This window comes from Benincasa hispida, chromosome 7 (assembly GCF_027475165.1).
Source record: "Benincasa hispida cultivar pf3 chromosome 7, pf3_genome.v1.1, whole genome shotgun sequence".
NCBI classification, from domain to species: domain Eukaryota; kingdom Viridiplantae; phylum Streptophyta; class Magnoliopsida; order Cucurbitales; family Cucurbitaceae; genus Benincasa; species Benincasa hispida.
In genome coordinates, this window is record NC_143484.1 from 59229810 (window position 1) to 59251966 (window position 22157).

The 22157-nt window shown below is 31.1% G+C and overlaps 1 protein-coding gene, 1 long non-coding RNA gene and 1 other non-coding gene across 3 annotated transcripts; 1 reads left to right on the top strand and 2 right to left on the bottom strand.

Moving 5' to 3' along the window:
* The first annotated feature begins 5674 nt into the window (after window positions 1–5674).
* LOC120082194 (glycosyl hydrolase 5 family protein-like) lies at window positions 5675–10186 on the top strand. Its single transcript, XM_039037460.2, has 3 exons — window positions 5675–6462; window positions 6539–6786; window positions 8938–10186. Exons 1-3 carry the CDS (start codon window positions 6055–6057, stop codon window positions 9971–9973), a joined length of 1692 nt encoding a protein of 563 aa, XP_038893388.1. The 5' UTR covers window positions 5675–6054; the 3' UTR covers window positions 9974–10186.
* On the bottom strand, window positions 10023–10094 carry TRNAT-UGU (transfer RNA threonine (anticodon UGU)). Its single transcript has one exon. It is a non-coding gene; the product is annotated as a tRNA-Thr (tRNA).
* A 6973-nt stretch (window positions 10187–17159) lies between the features above and the next one.
* On the bottom strand, window positions 17160–18100 carry LOC120082235 (uncharacterized). Its single transcript, XR_016530938.1, has 2 exons — window positions 17627–18100; window positions 17160–17459 (listed from the first exon to the last, which is right to left on the bottom strand). It is a non-coding gene; the product is annotated as an uncharacterized LOC120082235 (long non-coding RNA).
* Between the last annotated feature and the right edge of the window lie 4057 nt (window positions 18101–22157).

The following is a 22157-nucleotide window of genomic DNA, read 5'->3' on the forward strand; positions in this document are numbered from 1 at the left end:
TTGTTTTTTAAGTATATATGTATTATTGGAATTTTGGGAAACGCGTTTAGGGTTTACTTTCGGATCATGCATTTCAAAAGTCTTTTGGATTCAAATAATCAATTTAATATTCGTGCATGTGATGTTGATAGTTAAGTTAAACAAAATTATATTAGATTCATTGGAACAAAGCATATTTGGAATATCCTCACGATGTAATTGTGTTATAATGACGCTATCAATGACCATGTTACATGCCAAAAGCGAGCATAACTCAACTGACATTTGAGATGTGTTAGTATATATGAGATCCACGATTCGAATCCCTCCCTCCTCAATCGTCTAAAAAATGGTCATATTAGAACTGTAACTTAGTTCAACTATGGCATAAAGTTTTATTTTCAGACTATATCTGTTTTTTAAAGCAGACAAAGGGGGAGAGCTCCCCTGGTGGCTTGTTTTAAGGGTTGGTTCTTATTGTATCTTCGTTGTTTTGGTTAATGGTTGCCTTTGTGTTCTGCTTGGTTGTCTTATCTTAAAAATTATTAGCTAAATGGGAAAGTTTATTAGAGATTTGGTAACGCATATATTTTTAAGTGTGTTGTGACTGTTGTCTCATGTTAGTTAACCTATCCCTGAATTGCATAATCTGACAGAATATATTTTACATATATAGAAAATTCTGAGGTGCAGATTTTGATTTGTCTGTCCTTTTATGCCGCGAGTATATATGGTGTTTTGGTTGTGGTTTTAGAGTTACACTTTTGAAGATTATTGTGCCGCTTTTGTGAGGTTGTTCGGAGAGAAACTTTTCGTGAGTGTGACATCTGTGGGATTGTGAAGTTTTTGTTGTTGTCTACCTGAAGGTAGTCTCTTGACCAAATTGATCCATTTTATTGCATCTTAGGGAAGGGATTCTTATACTTAGAGGGAACCTAAGTATTTCAAGTGGAGTAATTTTCATTTGAAATAAAATTTTTGTTGAGAGGGAATCTCATACTTAGGGGAGTCTAAGTGATTATTCACTAAGTTAGGTTGCACATGTAATTGTCATCTATTTACAGATAAATAAAACGTTGTAATCGTTTGACTTTATATTAGTAAAATTATCCTTCCTATGTGGGATTGTCCCGAATTGGGTTGTCTAATTGTGTGATGTATTTTAATTCTTTTATCCGTGTTTTTATTATTATTATTTGTTCTTGTAATTACTATAACATTGTGTGTAATTATTTCAGAACTGTTCTCAGGTCTCGGTCGTTGATTCTGTTTTCTTGTGTTTCCTTCTTTCGACTATGGTAGAGGGAGAGTTTTTGTCGAAATATATTAGAGCTTTTTCTAAAAGCTGGCCCATTTATGTTTTGATTTTGGATAAAACGATCCATTTGAAAAATTATTATTTTTGGACTTCAGATAATTGGAAGTCGCTCTTTTGTCTTTATTGTTTTTTTTTTTTTTACATTTGAATTAATCTATAATTTGTTGTTGAATCAACTTGTATTTCTAAAAAAAAAATGTGTGATGTAGACAAGCTATCTCGGGTTTTAGATTAATCTCCAAAGTCGTTTGGTTGGGTTTTCTTTTGGCTAAATTATATAAATTATCTTTCAATTTTGTACCTTTTTCAAAATTTCAAAAATACTCTTAAATTTGGATAATTGATAAGAATAGCATTTTTCAAGTTTTGATTTTAATTTTTGGACCCTTTTTAAAAAATATGTTTTTTTTACCCCACAATTTTGAAAATGAATGAAAATTACCCTAATACCCTTCACATTTCAAAACTCACTCAAACCTTCCTAACCATCACTTTTCTTTTCCATTTTCACTCTTCTCCATTTCAAAAGTCCTCAATCTCACTCCATTTCACTCTTTTCATTCTACATTTTCTTGTCATTCTCCTTTTCATTAAAGATCATTGGGATTTTTCAACTAAGGTATGGATTTTCATTTTGTTTCACTCAATGTGTTAGTTTATGTTAGGTGTTCTTGTGTGAATATTTGAAATCTATGTTAGATCTATGTTGAATGCTATTTTTTTTTTCCTAAAAACATCATGTTCGACATTTTCTGAATAAGTTTGAGCTTAAAATGCATTTCCGGAAATCGGTCTTACCCGGTCGGGCTTCATACCAGTGTGACTGGGCGAACAAGTTTGAGTTTGCTTGGGGATAGATTTGGGGAAGAGGGATTGTGCCCGGTGGTAGACCAACCGGGCCGTATGTGTATTTCGATCGGGTATGGGTGGGAAAGAGAGGAAAGAACGAGGGGGAAGGGGAAAAAATCGGGTAAGAGTAGGTCGCGCCCGGTCTCGGCCCAGTCGGGTATTGGACCAGGTAGGGGGAAGGCACCGGGTAGAGAGGGGGCGCACGTGGAAGTATTGGGACTAAACGATCGCTTAGTACCATAGCTTAGCATGCGTCATAGCTAAACGATCGTGTGGTGCTATCGTTTAGAAAATCCAATGTATTGTTTAGTTCCCACGCCACGATCGCTGAGCTCTACATCTAAACGATCGCTCAGTGCTATCGCATAGCACTTTATTGTATCGCTTAGCGCGAGTCGTAACTAAACGATTGTGTGGTGTTATCGTTTAGAAAATCCAACATATTGTTTAGTTCCCACGCCACAATCGCTTAGCTCTACATCTAAACGATCGCATCGCTTAGCGCGCGTCGTAGCTAAACGATCGTGTAGTGCTATCGTTTAGAAAATCCAACGTATCGTTTAGTTTCTATGCCACGATCGCTTAGCTTTACATCTAAACGATCGCTCAGCGCTATCGCGTAACACTTCATCGCATCAATTAGCGTGCGTGTAGCTAAACGATCGTTTAGCAAATCCAACGTATCATTTAGTTCCTCCTATGCCAAAGCAACGTATCACGCCCCCTTTCTACCTGGTGCCCTCCCCCTACCCAGTCCAATACTCGGCCGGGCCGTGACCGGGCGCCACCTACTCCTACTCCAAAGCTCCCGTAGTACACGATCATTTAGTTCCTATGAAAAAGCTAAACGATCGTCTAACTTTTCTTAACATCGTGTAACGTCTAGAACTAAACGATCGCTTAACTATTTCTTCACATGGGAAGCTTTGGTGAATATTCGTCTAACTTTTCTTCACATTGCTATACGATCGTCTAACTATTTTTTCATTTTTTTTTTATATAAATATCATTCTGAAAATAATTTGGCGAAGAGAACTTTTTGTGGGGTTGTAAACAAATTAAATTTGGTGGAGAATTTTTAGTGTTGGAATGTGAAAATTTTTTTTGTCAATTATTTTTGGATAAAATGTTTTTTTTTTTATGAATAAACTTTTGAGGTGGAGAATTTTTTGTGAATTAATTTAGTAGGTTGGTGGTTGAAATTGAAAGTGAGAATTTAGTAAAGGGCATGAGAGTAATTGTACAACCAATATTTTTCATGCTTCCATCATTTTCATCATCAAGGGAGTAAAAAAAACTTTGTTTTCAAATATAGGTCAAAAATACAAAATCAAACTCCAAATAGGCCATTTTTGTCCATTTTCCCTTAAATTTCTAAGATTAGTTAAAAAATATCTTTACCACTAGTTTTAGATGAAAACCATAACTGTTTTGTGTAAAAAAAAAAAACTCAACTTTCAAAAGTTTCAAAAATACCCTTAAACTTTAAAAAAGTTAAAAAAATATCCTTATGGTTATATGAAGAAACCATTAATACCATCTTACTTTTCTATTTTCTATCTTATTTCTTCCCTTCCTTTTTCAATACCCTCTTACTTCCCTTCTTGTTAACATTTATTTATAAAAATTAGTAAATAAATAAAATTACACTCGTATATGGTGTAAGATAAGAATTGGAAAATTAAGAGAAAAATAAAAGTATTTATATGAAAAATAAGGATATTTGTATAACTTGTTTTATAATTGGATTTTTTGAACTTAAAAAAACTTCAAACAAATTGATCATCATATTAACAATATGAGCATTTTTAATTTTTTTTTTTTAAATTTAAAGTTATTTTGCAATGTGGTATTAAACGTTTTTTGTTCATATACTATCAGTGAACATATTTTAGAACTTTTTTTTTGAGTTAAAAGTATTTTTGAAACTTCTGAAAATTTAGAAATATTTTTTAAACAAACTTTAACTGTTTCCATCTAAACTAACAACAAGAGCGTTTTTACACTCTTTTTAAAAGTTTAAGAATATTTTTAAAATTTTTGAAAGTTTAAGGGTATATTTTACATAAGTACAAAGTTCGAAGACATTTTTTATAATATAGTCTTTCCTTTTTATCTTTTTTTGGTGGCTCTAGTGAGATTTGAATTTTCATGACTAAAGTTGATTTTGTCTCATATTGGAGAATTACGAAGTGATTAGAGGGTATAAATATGAGAGCACATTTAGTGAGTTGCAAAATTGGAGAGAGCGGTAGTAAAGGGTCTTCTCCCCACGTGCACACTACCACTTGTTTGGTTGGATGGGTGTGGGTAGTTGTGCTTGCAAAAAAAAAAATAAATAAATAAAAAGAAAAATTCATTTCTCATTTTTATCTGTTTCTCTCCCCATTGTGATTAAATATTTTCTTTTGATTTGATTTCAACCCTCATCTCATCGATGCATGTATGAAGATGGGTATTGTGTCAACTTCGGGAGCAACTGACAAGAAATTAGCTTTGGATTTGAAGACTAATAACAAATAATAATAATATAATAATAAAACTAAAAACACTTGAATAATGTAATCAATTTCAATGAGATTAGAGATGTCCATGGAGTGGGATGGAGAAGGCTTCCCTATCTTCATTCCCCGTCCTCGTGCTGAAAATTTTCGGTTTGTTTTTTAAATATATTCATTTTTAGCAATTTTGTTTATTCTCAACCAAATAAAATTATATATATTAAATGAATTATTTCCAATAAATTTTTCATTTAAAGAAAATAATATAAAAACTCATATAAAAACAATACTATTATATGTGTAAAAATATAATTTAATCCTAATAATATAAAAACTCATTATAAAAATAATACTATTATATGTGTAAAAATATAATTTAATCCTATAATTTAAAAAAGTTAAAATTTAAATATTGCAATATCATAGTCAAGTTTTCCATTTAAATACTACGGCATTTATGACTTAAAGTAAAAAGTCTTAAATGTTAAAACAATTTAGAAATGAAAAGTCTTAAATGTTAAAATAATTTAGAAATGTAATAAAGTATGAAAATGTAGAAATAAAAATTAGAAAATAACTAACTTTTTATACCATAATTTTTTTAAAAATATATATTGATAAAATAATAATAATAATTATTATTATTATATAAATATAATTATATAATATATTCATCAATTAGACATCTCTAAGTAAATGGACATCTCTGATTCTACCTAAGTAAATGGGCGTGGTAAATTGATATCTCTAGGTAAGATTTAGATGAATTAGAAAACAAATTGATTGAAATTCATCAATTCCGATATATTTGAAGTCCTGGTTCAAAATTCATGAATTTCGACTACTCAGCCAAAATTCATGAGAAATTCATGAATTATTTCGCTTCATATTTAGTTTATTTTGCAAATTCTACCTAATTCTAAAATTTTATTATTATTATTTTTTTTTTGGCAAGAAATGAATAGATGAATTATGAAAAACTTTTCATACATAGTAATACTAGAAAAAAAAAAAAAAAAAATCTGTTGGTATATCCATAAAATTTGAGTTATCCATATGACATTTTGATTGAAAACCTCATCCAAAAATTATTTTACTCATAACATAATGATGTTGATTTCATCAAAACCCAAATCCAAAAATCCAAATTTCTGGGGAACTACCAATAAAATACAGCCCCTCTGCCTTTCAAGCTTCATCTTCTTGCTTCCCAGCCACACAAGCAAAGCAATAATCAGAGGTAAACAAAGAGTAACTTGAAAGACTTCCGTAATTTTATTGTATTGCCTTGTAAGTCCATCAATGGTCAATAGCCCTGTAGCTTTCACTCTTTTTTAAAAAACACAAAAAGGGGTTCCCCCAATTTTCCAATTATAAAATAATCCCACCTCAGTAGTTGAATTGAAGATGAAGGAAACAACTAGATCGATGAAGGGGTTGATTTTGTTTTGCTCTGTCGCCGCCGTGTGGCTTCAGGCGGCCGTGGGGCTGCCGTTACACACAGATTCACGGTGGATCGTTGACGAAGAAGGGCAAAGAGTTAAACTAAGATGCGTAAATTGGGTGTCGCATTTGGAGGCGGTGGTGGCGGAGGGGCTTTCAAAGCAACCCATCGACGAGATTTCGAACAGAATCGAGTCGTTCGGATTCAACTGCGTGAGACTCACTTGGCCACTGTTTTTAGCCACAAACGATTCTTTGAATTCCCTCACCGTCCGACAGTCTTTCCAGCGGCTGGGACTGGCCGAAGCCATCGCCGGAATCCAAGCCAACAACCCCTTCATCATCGATCTTCCTCTAATAAAAGCTTTTGAGGTAAAATAGGAAGCGTTTTGAATATGGCTGTGAATTTCATGGGTTTGATTGATTTTGAGTATGATTTTCTTGGCAGGCGGTGGTGGGGAAGTTGGGGGAGGGGAAATTAATGGTGATATTGGACAATCATATAAGCAAGCCAGGGTGGTGCTGCAGTAACTTCGACGGAAATGGGTTTTTCGGGGATCAGTATTTCAGTCCGGAGTTATGGATTAAAGGCCTTACTCGAATGGCCGCCATGTTTAACGGCGTGGCCCATGTTGTTGGGATGAGCCTTAGGAATGAGCTTCGTGGCCCAAAACAGAATGTCAACGACTGGTACAGGTAATTTTACACTTCAATTTTCAAATTTTTAATAATTAATTATTTTATTCGATATAAATTTTAATTTGGGAAAAATACCTTTGGGTCCCTAGTTTTTAGCCTAGTTTCTATTTAATTTTTAGGTTTCAAATTGTTATACATCCTTAAGTTTTGAATTTGGTTTTAATTTAGTCCCTATGCTACAATTTTATTGAAAACATTGGAATTTTGCTTCAATTTGGTCCCTATGTCTCAATGTATATATTTTTAATCTAAATATTTCACTAAATACTCACTTTCCGTCTTTTGGAGTTAATTTATCTTAATAAATTAAAAATTGTAAAAAAAATTATAATTAATTAAGTTTTACCATTTTTATCACTTTTAGAATTAAATTTAAAATTTCACTTCTAATTATTTTTAACTAATTAATAAAAATCAACGTCAATGATCGAAAGTAAGTATTTAATGAAAAAATTGAGGTTAAAAATTTAAAATCATGAAATCCATGGACCAAATTGAAACAAAACTCAACTCTCAAGGGTAAAATTGTAACATTTTGAAACGTAGGGACTAAATTGAAACAAAACTCAAAACTTAATGATTAATGTATAATATTTTAAAACCTAGGGATCAACTAGAAACTAGAGCCAAAATCTAGGGACTAAAAATGTATTATTCCCTTTTAATTTTATGTCTAATAAAATTGTAAGGGTCTGTTTGGTAAATGATCTAGTTTTATATTTTCAAATTCATGAGTTCAACAAATATGTATTTGACATACAACTCAGATTCTGTTTCTGAAAACTGTTTTCAGATTCTATGATCCAAACAGTTTAAATTCTGAAAATAACAATTTTATGTTTTCATTATATCCGAATTTTGAATTTTGAATTTTAAAGTGCAAAGTTATATTAAATAAAGACAAAAACACTTACAACTACAATATGACGTGTTATAAACTCAATTCATTTTTTTTTAAGTAAAGTATGTATGAAGTAATTTATTGTGAATTATATAATATTACAAAATAATAATTATATACAAAAAAATTAACATAAAAGATGTTCGTAAATAAATTATTAATATTGATCGTCAACTAATATTTAGTGGGTGACTACAATCAATTTTATGATTTATAAATATAATATCAATCCTATTTCAAAAAATTATTTATTAAAATTAGAATCTAGTTTTTAAATATGCTACCAAATGCATATATAAAAACACGAAATACAATATTGTTTTCATTGAATCATTTGTTTTTAAATTTCTATTTTCAGATTCTTTATCCAATTTTAAGCTTTCAATTTTGTGTTTAATAGATTTGTGAATTAAAAAAAAATTGAAAATTTGGGAACTAAATTTGTAATTTTAAAAGTTTAGGAGTTGAATTTTATAATTTAACTTAATTGTAAATAAAGAAAAAGAGCATTGATGGTAGTGATTAATTAAGATGCTAATCGAACCATGTTCAACAAATATAGAATTAAAAGAAAAGTAAATTTACCTATCTAAGCCTAATTTAGTATATAAAGGTGTCAATTATTATTCTAAAAGAAGATAGTTTGATCTTCTATCGATAAATATTTTAACTTTCAACCTATGACGAAAAAAATATAAGTGTCTAACTATGTTCAAATGGACAAAATTGTTGCTATCATTGACATCTCTCGGCTCAAGGGTGATTGTAGACATATTTATCATTATCATACATATTATACTCGTATGGATGTATGATATATTAGGCTAATGATTGTATAAATATATATCTACTAGTGTTTGGGGTAATTTTTTTTAATAAATAAAAACCACTTTTCTATAAGCATCTTTAGAAAAATTATTAATTTGGATTGTGTTTTGGAATAACTTCAAAAGTGATTTTAGACTATTAAAAACTTTTTTAATGGGTAAAACATACTTTTGTCCCTAATATTTGAACTTAATTTCTATTTCGTTTTTGAATTTTCAATAGTAACACTTTTAGTCATTGATATTTAAATTTCGTTTCTATTTAGTTATTCAAAATATTTCAAAAGCGACATGTCTAGTCTCCTAAATTAAATTAAAAACCTCAAGGTCCAAAATCCACTTTCTAGTCGCTTGTTGGATTTGCAAATCATATAAACTAAAAAATTTATTTGAATGTTATGAATATTAATGTTGCATAAGGTACATGCAAAGAGGAGCAGAAGCAGTTCATTCAGCAAACCCAGACGTTCTCATAATCCTCTCAGGACTTAGCTTCGACAGAGACTTATCTTTTCTCAAAAACCAACCCATAAACCTCACATTCACAGCCAAATTAGTATATGAAGTTCATTGGTATGGTTTTTCAGATGGATCTTCATGGGAATCAGGCAACTCAAACCAAGTATGTGGAAGAGTAACAAACAACTTAATGAAAATGTCGGGATTTATATTAGAACAAGGATTTCCTCTGTTTATAAGTGAATTTGGAGTTGATCAAAGAGGAACCAATATAAATGACAACAGATATTTGAGCTGCTTCTTGTCTGTAGCAGCTGAATTTGACCTTGATTGGGCACTTTGGACACTTGTTGGAAGCTACTATTTAAGAGAAGGGGTTGTTGGTTTGAATGAATTTTATGGAATTCTTGATTGGAATTGGTGTAGTCTTAGAAATTCATCTTTTCTTCAAAGGATTTCTGCTCTTCAATCTCCATTTCAAGGCCCAGGATTAGAAGAAAGAAGGCAATATAATGTGATTTTCCACCCATTAACTGGGTTATGTGTGGTGAGAAAATCATTATTAGATCCATTGAAATTAGGCCCATGTGTTGATTCAGATCCTTGGTATTATACTCCACAGAAGTTTTTGACTCTTAAAGGGACTTATTTTTGTATACAAGCAGAGGAAATGGGGAAGCAAGCAAAACTGGGGATTATATGTACTGTTTCTAATGCTAAATGGGATATGATTTCTGATTCAAAAATGCATCTTTCTTCAAAAGTTAGTAATGGGTCCATGGTTTGCTTGGATGTGGATTCGAGCACGAACGAAATTGTGACCAATTCTTGTAAGTGTTTGGGTCGGGACTCGGCATGTGACCCGAGTAGCCAATGGTTCAAGCTCGTTAATAGCACGAGAAGTTTGGGCAGGGCAAGGTCGATGGTTAGTATGGTTGGTTCATCTTTGGGCAATGTTGTGACAAAATTTGTGGAATTGGGTTATGGAAGTACGTAAAGTAAAATAGTTGAATTGGAAAGAGAGAATAAAAAAAAGAGAAAAAAACTGCCCCCATGCAGGATCGAACTACAGACCTTCAGTTTACAAGACTGACGCTCTACCACTGAGCTATAGGGGCATTTAATGCTAATAGAGATTTAAAATTTATTCTGTTTATTAAAATGATTTGGTCTATTTATTAAAAGGAAAATAATTCACTGCTTCTTAGTATATTCAATAGTATTATGAGACTGAGTAGTAGAGGGAATATTAACACAAAATTGAGTTGAAAACTAATTGTTTTTTTTCTTCTTCAGTTGAATATATATGGAAGTGGGAGGATTCAAGGCATTTTGATTGATAGTATATATTTTATCTCAGTTAAACTATGTTCATTTTGAAAAGACTTAATACATGTTCGGGACTATTTAACAAAATTGATTTATAAACAAGTGATTTTATATAACCATTTGAATGTTTGGTTCTACATTTTTAAAAGTGATTTTACATAATCAAAATTAAAAGTGATTTTTAATGACTTAAGGACATGTTTGAGATTGACTTTTAGAATAATTTTTTTGGGTTAAATTGTTTAATTATAATTATTTTTTGTAAAAGTGTAACAAATCATGTTAATATTTGATTCCGTACTTTACAAATTATTTAAATTTAATTAAAAGTATTTTTTAAATTATTAATATATATATATTTTTAAAAAAGTAGTTTTAGAATCACCATATTATTAAAAAAAAAAAAACGATTATATTTGAGATTGAAAAAATTAGCAGCAGAGAAAATTATATAGAGATGAAATTTTAAGAGAAAAAATAGAGACCTTAGAGAAAATGTTCAAAGAGAAAAAAAAAATGTGAGACAAAGGAGAACTTTAGACAGGGATAATTAGTAGAGAGACAGAAATTATAGTGAAATAAAGCTACAGAGATATAAAAATTTGGTGAAAATGAAAAAAAAAATTATGAAGAATAAGTTATAGGAAAATGTAAATAAAAAAAAAAGTTGAAGAGTTAAAAACTATTGAAGCGAGAAAAAATGAGAAATGATTTTTTTTAAAAAAGAATATAATCCAAGGTAAATATTATTGGAGAAAATTATGGAGATGGTAAAAATTAGAGATATATAAAGATAAAAATGGACAAAAATTTTAAAAAGAAAAATACAAATCTTCTAAAAAAGTTTAAAACAAAATAAAGTGAAATAGAAGAAGAATTTTAAATATGAAATAATAGGTTAAAAAAAAATAAAACCACTCGTAATCATTTATCACATGGAATTAAGTAATTTGGATATCTCTAAAATCATTTTTACATTGTTGTCCAACATCATAATTTTAGATAAAAAGTTTTTTTAGACATGTCAACATTTCAAACCCACTCCAAAATATGACCATAATGTTTTTATATCAAATTTGATTAGAAGTTAACAAATTCAAAGTCTAGTAGAGGGGTACACTAGTTTTTGAAAAGGAATTCCTAAAAAGAAAAGAAAATGCAATTTGGAAAAAAAAGGAAAATTCCATAGTTATATAATTAGGAAACACAATGAAATGATTTGGACTAGAATTAAAAAAAAAAAAAAAGGAGGAAGATTAAAGGGCACTACATATATATATATTTTCCAATGCATATAGGGATTTCCCAAATTTGGAAGGACACATGAAAATTCAACAATGGGAACAAATGAGCCAAACTAGTCTTAATGCAATGATCCAAAGAAAAAGAGACAAAAAACAAAACACAAAGGAATGATGAAGTCAAAAATAGGCCACATTGGAAACCCCACCACTTACACAATATAACCTAAATATTCCTTTCACCGCCAACTTGTACTCTTTAAACAAAACCCCCAAATTTCCACCCTCTTTGTTTTTCTCCCTCCCAAGTTATATCATTTCAAAAACAGCCTGGTTTTTTTCAACTTCATCAACACTTCTTATCCTTATGCATCTTTTTTCTTTTCTTTTCCTTTTTTTTTTTTTTTTTTTGTGCTTTCATATACTTTCCCACCACTAACCATGGATAATTATTATGAACCATACCTTATACCATTATTATTTGTGGTCCCTAATGTTACTTTTTTACAAGATAATTTTTTTTAGCTCTTTATCTAGTAGCTAGTGGGTGTGAATAGTATAGTAGATATCACACCGAATTATATGTGTTTCACTCTTGAACAAGAAATTTTTCATTTCAAGTGGGAGTTGTGGAGGACGAACATAAGGTTGTAATAAATTTGTCTCCTTGAATTGATTTTGATTCTCTAAAACTAGAATGTGGTTTGAAATTTCTTAAAAAGATATGAACATAGAGAAAACATTTCTAATCTTATTAGGCGGACCCTCATTTCAAAAAAAGTTCAAGCTTTTTGAGTCTATAGCTTTCCTTGTCGGCTTTATCCTTTGTCAAGTGGTGCATATGCTTATGTTGAGTACATGTGCTATCAAAGAAATCGAGCTTTAAGCTCTTGGTTTGCCAACAAGCCATCAATAATCCTCTATCACAATTACTATATGTTATGACATAAACAATCAACATGTATGTAGTTCTCTAATTGTGTGTTAGATGTTAGGAATGATTCAGGCTTTTTGGCTATATAGTATAAAATATTCTGAGAAAAGTTGTATGTTGTTTCACTTGGAAGATTTTGAAGTGCTAGAGAGATCGTTTATTCACCAAAACTTGAATGTGAGCTTCCAAATTGTGGTTGTAGTGGTAATAGAAACTTTTCTCACACACATATTATTATTACCTGGTTCAGGTTAATCACATTTGCACGTAAAAAGAAATAAACTTTTACTACTTTCCTCTACAATTATTTTTACTAAAAGTTACCATTTCTCTAACGTTACATTCCCGTTTTCTTAACATTTTATATTTGCCTATATTGGCAACATTTCATTGATTGTGGATCTAAAATTGATTTCAACAGATTTATAAATTATTTCTCACTTTATTCTATATCTTTTGTAATTAAGGTTTGTTGTTGTTTGTGAACAAGCTTTTCTTCTAAATTCCAATCCTTTTTTACAAATGCACGTCACGAATAAGGCATTGTACTAATCTTAGGGAGAACTAGCTATTAGCAATTCAGCACTAAGTTCGTACCGTATTTTTCTTTCAAGTCTATTTGTAACGACATTTTATTATCTTGAAAAGCAATAAAGTACATATAAATAGCCCTAAAACGTTTATATATGTTGCACCCCTTTTAAACCCCAAACCGAATAGATCCACGTTCAAATCCGAAATAAGTTAAGTTAGTAGATGAATATTACGTTGTTAAAAATAATTATATCACTTCATATATTCACAATACATGTGGTGTGGTCTTACTCTATAGTTTTCAATCTAAGAAAATAGAATATGAAAGTGAATGAGAAATTTCAATGTGTTTGAGCAAGTGGGCAAGTTGGGCAAGGTACCACCACTAAGCCTTTTTTATTTTTTATTTTTTTAAAATTTTCCATATTATTTTAGTCGGTGGGTGTTCCTCCATCAAAGTTTTCCTAATCAGAAACAGACAACAAAATTGATTTTTCATTACTTAATTAATATTACGAAACTTCTATTAGGAATATTCATGTCTTATTAATGTCATTCAAATCTAATTACTAACTAATTATTTGACCTAATTGGATCATTTTCTCTCCTTTAAATTAGTCAACAACATTTGTTTACTCCAACTTGTTTAATCTATTACAGTTCCTATAGTCAACTCTCTCTTAACCTCAAACTATTATATTAATTCAATTGCTTCTTCTAATTATTCATCGCAGTCATAGTATAATTCATCATCCATATACAAATGCATGAACATGCTAATTACAAGTATAAATATTTGCAAATGGACTTAAATCTAATCTATTGATTTTATATATTTTAATTATGCTCTTCCATTATATAAATAAATGAAGCTTCTCAATTAAATTAATTAGTCTACTCGAAATCAAATCTAAAAGGAAAGATGATAAATTAGAATTTGTTTACTCGTAATCATTTGGATTTTGGTATTTCATTTTTGAAAATTGTCTTTATTTTCACACAATTGATTTTCACATTTCCTATATATATGTAAAGATTTGAATTTTTTTACGGATTTTCAAAAACAAAAAGTAAATTTTTTAAAACTATTTTTTTTAGTTCTCATGGATTTGATTTTCAAAACACTCATAAAATTTAGAAAACACAAACCATCGAAAAAGTGACGTTTACAGACATGATTTTTAAAAACGAAAAACAAAAAAACTAAGGTCTCATTTGGTAATTGTTTTATTTTTGGTTTTTGGTTTTTAAAAATTATGTCTATTTCTTCCTCATTTCTTACAATTATTTGTATATTTCTTAAGAACAATGGTTGAGCTCTTAGCTAAATTTCAAAAACAAAAATAAGTTTTATTAAAAGCTGCTTTTTTTTAGTCTTCAAAATTTGGTTTGATTTTTTAAACCATTGGTAAAAGAGTAAATAACAAAAGAAGAAATTTAGAGGTGGAAGTAATGTCTATATGTTTAATTTTAAAAAAAAAAATCAAATAGTTACCCAACGAAATCTTAATAATAATTTGAATGTACTCGAAATCAAGTCTAATATAAATTACTTATGTCACATAGACACCTTAAGTTGTGGTAATACATTAATATACAATATAATATGGTAAATTAGTAATTGATTTGAAAAATATATATACATATTATTTGTTAAGTTGCATTTTGGTAGACAAGGTGACACATGCATGCAAGATTCATGCAAGCATGTGGCCTAAGATGGATAATTAAAAGAACCAAAGAGCCTGAAGCTCCTTGGTGATATATGTTAATTAAACAGCAATCAATGAAAAATAATTAATAATTAATAATTATTTGGACGTTTCCCACTTTTCCTTGCTAATTAACAATTAATTAAGTGATAAAGTTCATCAATCAATGGAAGATGCTTGAAAGTCGAAGCAAAATATTTAAGTACATGGATATATAAAACGGTGAAAGCTAGAGTACAAAATCCACTTTCTCCAAGAGAGATTGGCTATTAATTAATATTAAATCATTAATAAAATGGCTTGAAGTTTTTAGGGAAACTCAATCAACAGCAAAGTTGACATTAATTAATTAAATTAGCAGCTTCACTCTTCTCTTCATCACATTTAAGATATTACATATAAATAAATAATATAAATAATTGTAACAATATTTAATCATAAAGTTCGGAGTGGGTTGGTGGATTGAGTTGGCCACAACTTTTTCTTATAACTTTTAGCAACGATTTTTAGTAGTAGAAGACCAAATTTCTTGTATTGTTATAAGATGCATTATTCATATACGATGACGAATGTATGTATATATAGTGTTTATAATGTATATATTAGAGTATTGATATTGTTGTTATCAATAGATTTAGAATTAAAAGACATAATCAACTTTAAGCAAATCCGCATGTTATCAAGTAAAAAAAAAAAAAAGGACAAAACTCGAGCTAAAAATTGTACCACACCCCAAGACTCAATTAGACATGTGGAAAAGGAGAGTTCATGCCAAAAGCTCAAACGAACATGTTCAACCTCAACCAAGGCTGATGCCGAATCTTTCTTTCCAATGAATGGGGCATGCATCCGACCCACATGAGCCTGGGGAAGATGAGAGTTTGGGCCAAATACCCAAACTGGCTTACTTGACCTAGGTTGAATCTCACAATTTGATTAATGAAACATTTAAATGCATGGTACAACTCATGGGCTTGAGAAGGGATGATCTGACTCTGAAACCTTGATTTAGACACCCTAGGTCAAGGTTCTCCCATAAATACATCATTATAACAGCAGAAGAAATAAGTTTATTCCCTTCCTTAAAACTCTTGCTAAAACTAAAAGCATTACTTAGGCATTAGAGATGTTGTGACAAATACAACACTGATGTCTAGATTCTCCTTATTTTGGAGGTCACGTCTTCCCTAAATTACAAATTCACCATTGATGTCATGTGAAGATCAAATGTGTTTTTTCATATCCATATTTTGGTATCAATAGATATAATATTAAATTTACCATAATCTATCAATTTAAGCTTTTAAATTTGATGGTGATTTATATGGTATATGAAAGACTGTTGAAAAGCAGTTTGTATATTTAAAAATATTTTGAGAACATTCTTCAATGAAAAGAGGGAAAACAATATACAATATAAAGCCATACACAGAGACACGTGTAGGCAACAAATATGAGAAAGAATAAAAAAAACCTGAAAGGTAAAAACAAGAAAATAGCCCAAAAAATACAAGAGAAGAATGACCTTTTATCATCCCCCTCAAGCGAAACTATGTAACTCTGAACATTGAGCTTGGTACATAAACTGATAAAGTGTGAAGAAAGCAGCGGTTTAGACATTATATTAGCTAATTGATCTGTAGATGGAACAAACCAAACTAGAAGTTATTTGCGAAGAACCTTCTCGCAAATAAAATGGTGGTCAACTTCAATATGCTTTGAGCAATTATGAAGTACTAGGTTAGCTGCAAAGTAGGTAGCATTGATATTATCGCACAAAAGCATAGGAGGATGAAGTGCCTAAACACCTATTTCAGGAAAGATGGATTGTATCCAAACAATTTTTGCAGCTGCATTCGATTGCCCTCTGTATTCAGACTCAACACGTGATCTTGATACAACTTTTTGTATAGTTGATGACCAAGATACTAAATTATTACCCGAAAATACACAACAGCCACTAGTACTCCTACTATCATCAGGGCAATTTGCCCAATCAACATCTGTATAACAAAGAAGAGAACCGTGTAAAAGACAAACTGAGGTTGTTGGTGGACTTTATATACCTCAATATGCGTTTGATGGAATTCCAATGCACTGTAGTAGAAGCATGTAAAAAGTGGCAACCTTATTGACGACAAAACTTAAGTCAGGTTGAGCCAAAGTACAATATTGAAGAGCACCCACAATGCTTCAATATTGCTTTGGATTCGACAAAAAATCACCATTATTGATGGATAAAACATTACCAATGACCATCAAGGTTGCTAGAGGTTTACAGTCTAACATTTCAAGTTTCTTTAAAACATCATTAAAATACTTAGTCTGACAAAGATGTAGAGATGAACTATCACGACAGATTTCAATGCCTAGAAAGTATGAAAAATCACCAAAGTCTTTAAGAGCAAAGAAACATTCAAGGAGCTAACAAACTTTTGAATGAAAGGAAGATTGTTACCAGTAACAAGTATATCATCCACATAAACAAGTACAATAACCAGAACAAAATCAACATTGTACATAAACATAGATGTATCGAACTTTGAAGCTTTAAAATTCCAATCTAAAAAGCAAGTACTTAATTTCATAAACCACTCTCTTGGACTTTGCTTGGGCCCATATCAAGCCTTTTGTAGCTTGCACACACGATGGTTGCATCATATAAACATCTTCATGGAGGTCACCGTTTAGAAATATGTTGTGGACATCTAGTTGTTTGATGACCCACTGATGCTGTACAATAAGAGATAAAACAATACGAATAGTTACAGGTTTGATAAGTAGGCTAAAGCTCAATGTCTCAAAATAGCCAATGTCATACTCTTGATCAGAACCTCTAGCCACAAGTCGTGCAGGTAATGGTTGAAGTTTGATTTTACAAACCTATTTACAACTTATACCTTATACTCATGAGAGCTAGGAACAAGTGTCCATGTGTGGTTGTTAACTAAGGCTTTATATTCTTTTTCCATAGCATCTCTCCATGCAACACTCTTAACAGCCGTCTTAAAATTGGTCGGTTCAGATGGAATGGGTGAAGGCAATGGAACAGAGGATAACCAACATTTTGGTTTGATAATCATTGCATTAGATCGAGTTATTATTGGGTGAATGTTAACGTGTGAGGTTGGAGCAATAAGAGAGGATGAAGCAGAAGGAGAAGAAGTAGAGGAAGAAGGTGAAGTGTGAAGGAAGAAGATGCCAAGGTTGGAGAAAGGGTAATTGGATCGTTCGACTGGGATAAAGAAGGTATGCAGGGTAATGGTGATGATTGACAAGACTGTGTAGCTTAAGATAGGTCATGAACAGAGTCCAAAATTGGAGAAGGAAAGCCTGGTGGATAGGAAGGTGTAGAAGAGGAAGGGGGTGTTAACACCAAGGACTCAAACTGAATAGGAAGAGAAAAATGGTGGATAAGAAAAGGATTATGAAAGTAAAAGTAATGGTCAAGATAGGATTACTTTGTGGGACCAAACGAGAAAGAAGGTTTTGAACAAGGAAAAAGAGCTTCATTAAAGACAACATGTCGTGATACATACACGCAACCAATGGAAGAATCAAGGTATAAATATCCTTTGTGATTAAGACTATAGCCCACGAAAATACATTCTTTTAATCGAAATAAGAGTTTATGGGAATTATATGGTCATAAGAAAGGAAAACAAGTGTAACCAAAACTTTAAAGCAACATATAATCAGGAAGACAACCATAAAGCATTTGACTTTTAGAACCCAAAACTAGAGTAGGAAAATGATTTATGAGATAAAAAGAAGTCTAGAAAGCAAAACTCCAAAAAGACAAGGTAAATTCGAGTGAGCCAACAAAGATAACCTAATTTCAACAATATGCCTACTTTTTCTTTCTATCCGACCATTTTGTTGAGGAGTATGGGGACAGGATACCTGATGAATAATGCCACTAAAAGAAAGAAATGAAGAAACTTTGCAAAACTCACCTCTCCAACATGTTTGAAGGCATTTTATCTTCTTATCAAATTGAGATTCAACAAGATTCTTAAAACTAAGAAAGCAAGAGAAGGTTTCATCCTTTATTCTTAAAGGATAGAGCCAAGAGAAATGAGTATAATCATCCACAAGAAGTAGGAAATAATGAACTCCATTAATAAAAGTTTGAGGGGAAGGCCCCCATGTGGGGGTTGATGCCATAAATCTCGTGAGTTTTATAGTTTGTAATTGTAATGTACAAACAATTTTATTTATTTAATAAAACATGAGATATTTTATCCATTTAGTAGCATTAACCCACAAAACCAATAAACTAACATCCGAGGTTATCTTTTGTAGCTTGAACATGTATGTAGAGTACAGGTGGATCATGTTTAAGTAATAACCTAAATGGTCTATGGTAGATGGATAAGGCTGGATACCTTATCCTAGTGACACTACGAATATGACCCGCTTTGTAGATGTTACAACTGTTATAAAGTGCTACAAATGATCTCATCCTAATCATTCTTATAGAGACATGTGAGCAGGAGTGTTATATACAAATGGGTTTATATAAGAATGGACCATGAAATGAATAGTCATTATATAACGTCGTTAATAATAGAGACTTACATTTCATCAGGATGACCAGGACATGACCTGAATCCTAAGTGAATTGTGAACTCCTGCCTATGATGGCGATTCTTTGATTTGTATGGGTGAGAGTGGCTAGATCGCCGACTTAATAAGCCTACCATTTTGGGGATTCGTCTTATTATGGAGTTGAGAACACAGGTACATAAGATGAAATTCACTCATTCCCTAATGTCAGGGTAAGTAGATAAATTGCTCCCTTAAGGGTTGATTCCAGGGCTTGAACAATGTGGCGCCACACCCTCTCTTGGCCCAAGATGGGTTTGGTCATAGTTGGACTATGACTTATTGTTCATTAGAGGAATCAATGATACTTAAGGAGTAATGTAACTTTAGGGGCAAAATGGTAATTTTGGCCCAGCTGTACTTACGAGCAATTTATGAAGGGTCATCGCACTGTTGACTGGTTATATCCAATGGACACAGAAATATATTTGTAGTGTGAAGAAAGCAACTGTCGGTCTTTAGTAGAATGACCGACAGTTAATGAATATTGGATAATTTAATTAAAAAAGTTGAATTAATTATCTGAGTACCATTGGAGCTTCAATCTACAGGTCTATAAGGTCCCCTCTTAGCTCAACAGGGATTACTGAAAATCAATTTTAGATTAATTTGAATCTTTCCAATTATTGAGGAAATTAATTATATTTGATATGATTAATTTAAATTAATTATATATGATATAATTAATATAATGTATTTGATACGTTATAATATAAAGTTTATATGAGAAGAATTAAATATTTAAATATGATTCAAATATTAATTATATGGATGAGATTCATATAATTAAATTTAGTATAAATGTGATTTATATTAAATACCATGTATCATTGAGAGAAATTAAAACCATAGGTTATATTGTATTTGATACAATATAAAAACTATAGGTTATGTGTTATATTTGATATAACATATAGTTATATATACATATAATAAGTTAGCTATTATATATATATAAATTTTATTATTTAATTTTAATTTAGTTTTTGAAATTAAAGGGAGGGAAATAACTTCCCTCCCTTAAATTCCCTCAGTTTAATGTGGTAAGTAGGGTGGATTTTTCAGAGATTTCATCTTCTTCTCAGGAGATTTCACAGAGACAGCGTGTGTTGTGTGATTGATTGGATATGCCAAAATTCTCCTAAGAAACTTTTTCTCCTCTCTAAATCTTTCTTCCCTTTTCCCAAAAGAAATCAGAGCCCAAAACTCCTGAGGATTCTCTTCCCCTACAGAGAATATAGAGGAAACTTTTGTGGTGGTGTCCTCATTGTCGATCCTTTTGTACGTGATTGTTCGTGATCGAAAAGGAGACTTTCTTGAAGATAGTTGTGTTCTTCAAGGGGAAGTGTTTTCCTAACCCTTCCTTCTATTTTCTAAAGCATGTTGTAATTTAATGTTGAGACTATTGGGATTGATGCCCTAAATCTTGTAGAGTTCTGTAGTTTGTAATTGTATTGTATAAACATTTTGTTTATTTAATAAAATGTGAGATGTTTTATTTGATATTTAGTAGTATCAAACCCAAAAATCAATAAACTAGCATCCAAGGTTATATTTTGTAGCTTAAACATGTATATAGAGGCATACAGGTGGATCATGTTTAAGTAATAACTTAAATGGTCTGTAGTAGATGGATATGGTTAGATACCTTATCCTGGTGACACTGCGAATACGACCCGCTTTGTAGATGATACAAATGTTGTACAATGCTACAAATGATCTGATCCTTATCATTCATGTGGAGACATGTGAGTTGGGGCATTCTATACAAAGGAGTTTGTATAAGACTGGACCACGAAATAACTAGTCTCATTATATAACACCGTTCATAATAGACTTATATTTCACCAGGATGACCATAGGTGACATGACCTGAATTTTGAGTGAGTTGTGAACTCCTGCCTATGAAGGCGGTCCTTTGATTTGTATGGGTGAGAGTTGCCAGATTGCCGACTCAACAAGCCTATCAATTTGGGGATTCGTCTGATTGGGGTGCTAGGAACACAGTTACACAAGACGAAATTCATTCTTTCCCCTAGGTCGGGATAAGTAGATAAATTACTCCTTTTAAGGCTTATTCCAAGATTTGAACGATGTGGCGCCACATCCTCTCCTGGCTTGAGGGGTGTTTAGTCATAGTTGGACTATGACTTATTGTTCATTAGAGGGATCAGTGGTACTTGAGGAGTTAGATGTAGCTATAGGGGTAAAAACGGTAATTTTGGCCCAAATGTACTTATGAGCAATTTATGAAGGGCTATCACACTGTTGATTGGTTGTATCCAATGGACACAGAGATATATCTATAGTGCGAAGAGTGCACCTGTCGATCTTTAGTGGAGTGCTCGACAGTTAATGGATGTTGAATAATATAATTAAATATAATTAAAGGAATTTAATTAATTATTCAAGCATCATTGGAGCTTCAAGCTACAAGTTCATGAGGTCCTATCTATAGCTCAACAAGGATTACGTGAGAATCAATTTTGGATTAATTTGAATCGTTCAAATTAATTGAGGGAATTAATTATATGTGATATAATTAATTTAATTTAATTATATATGATACACTTACTATAATGTATTTAATACATTATAATATAAAGTTTATTTGAGAGGAAATAAATATTTGAATATGATTCAAATATTAGTTATGTGAATTAGATTCATATAATTACATTCAGTATAAATGGGATTTATATTAAATATCGGGCATTAATGAGAGAATAAAAACTATAGGTTATATTGATTTGATACAATATTAAACTATAAGTTATATGTTATATTTGATATAGCATATAGTTTAATATACATTATATGGTA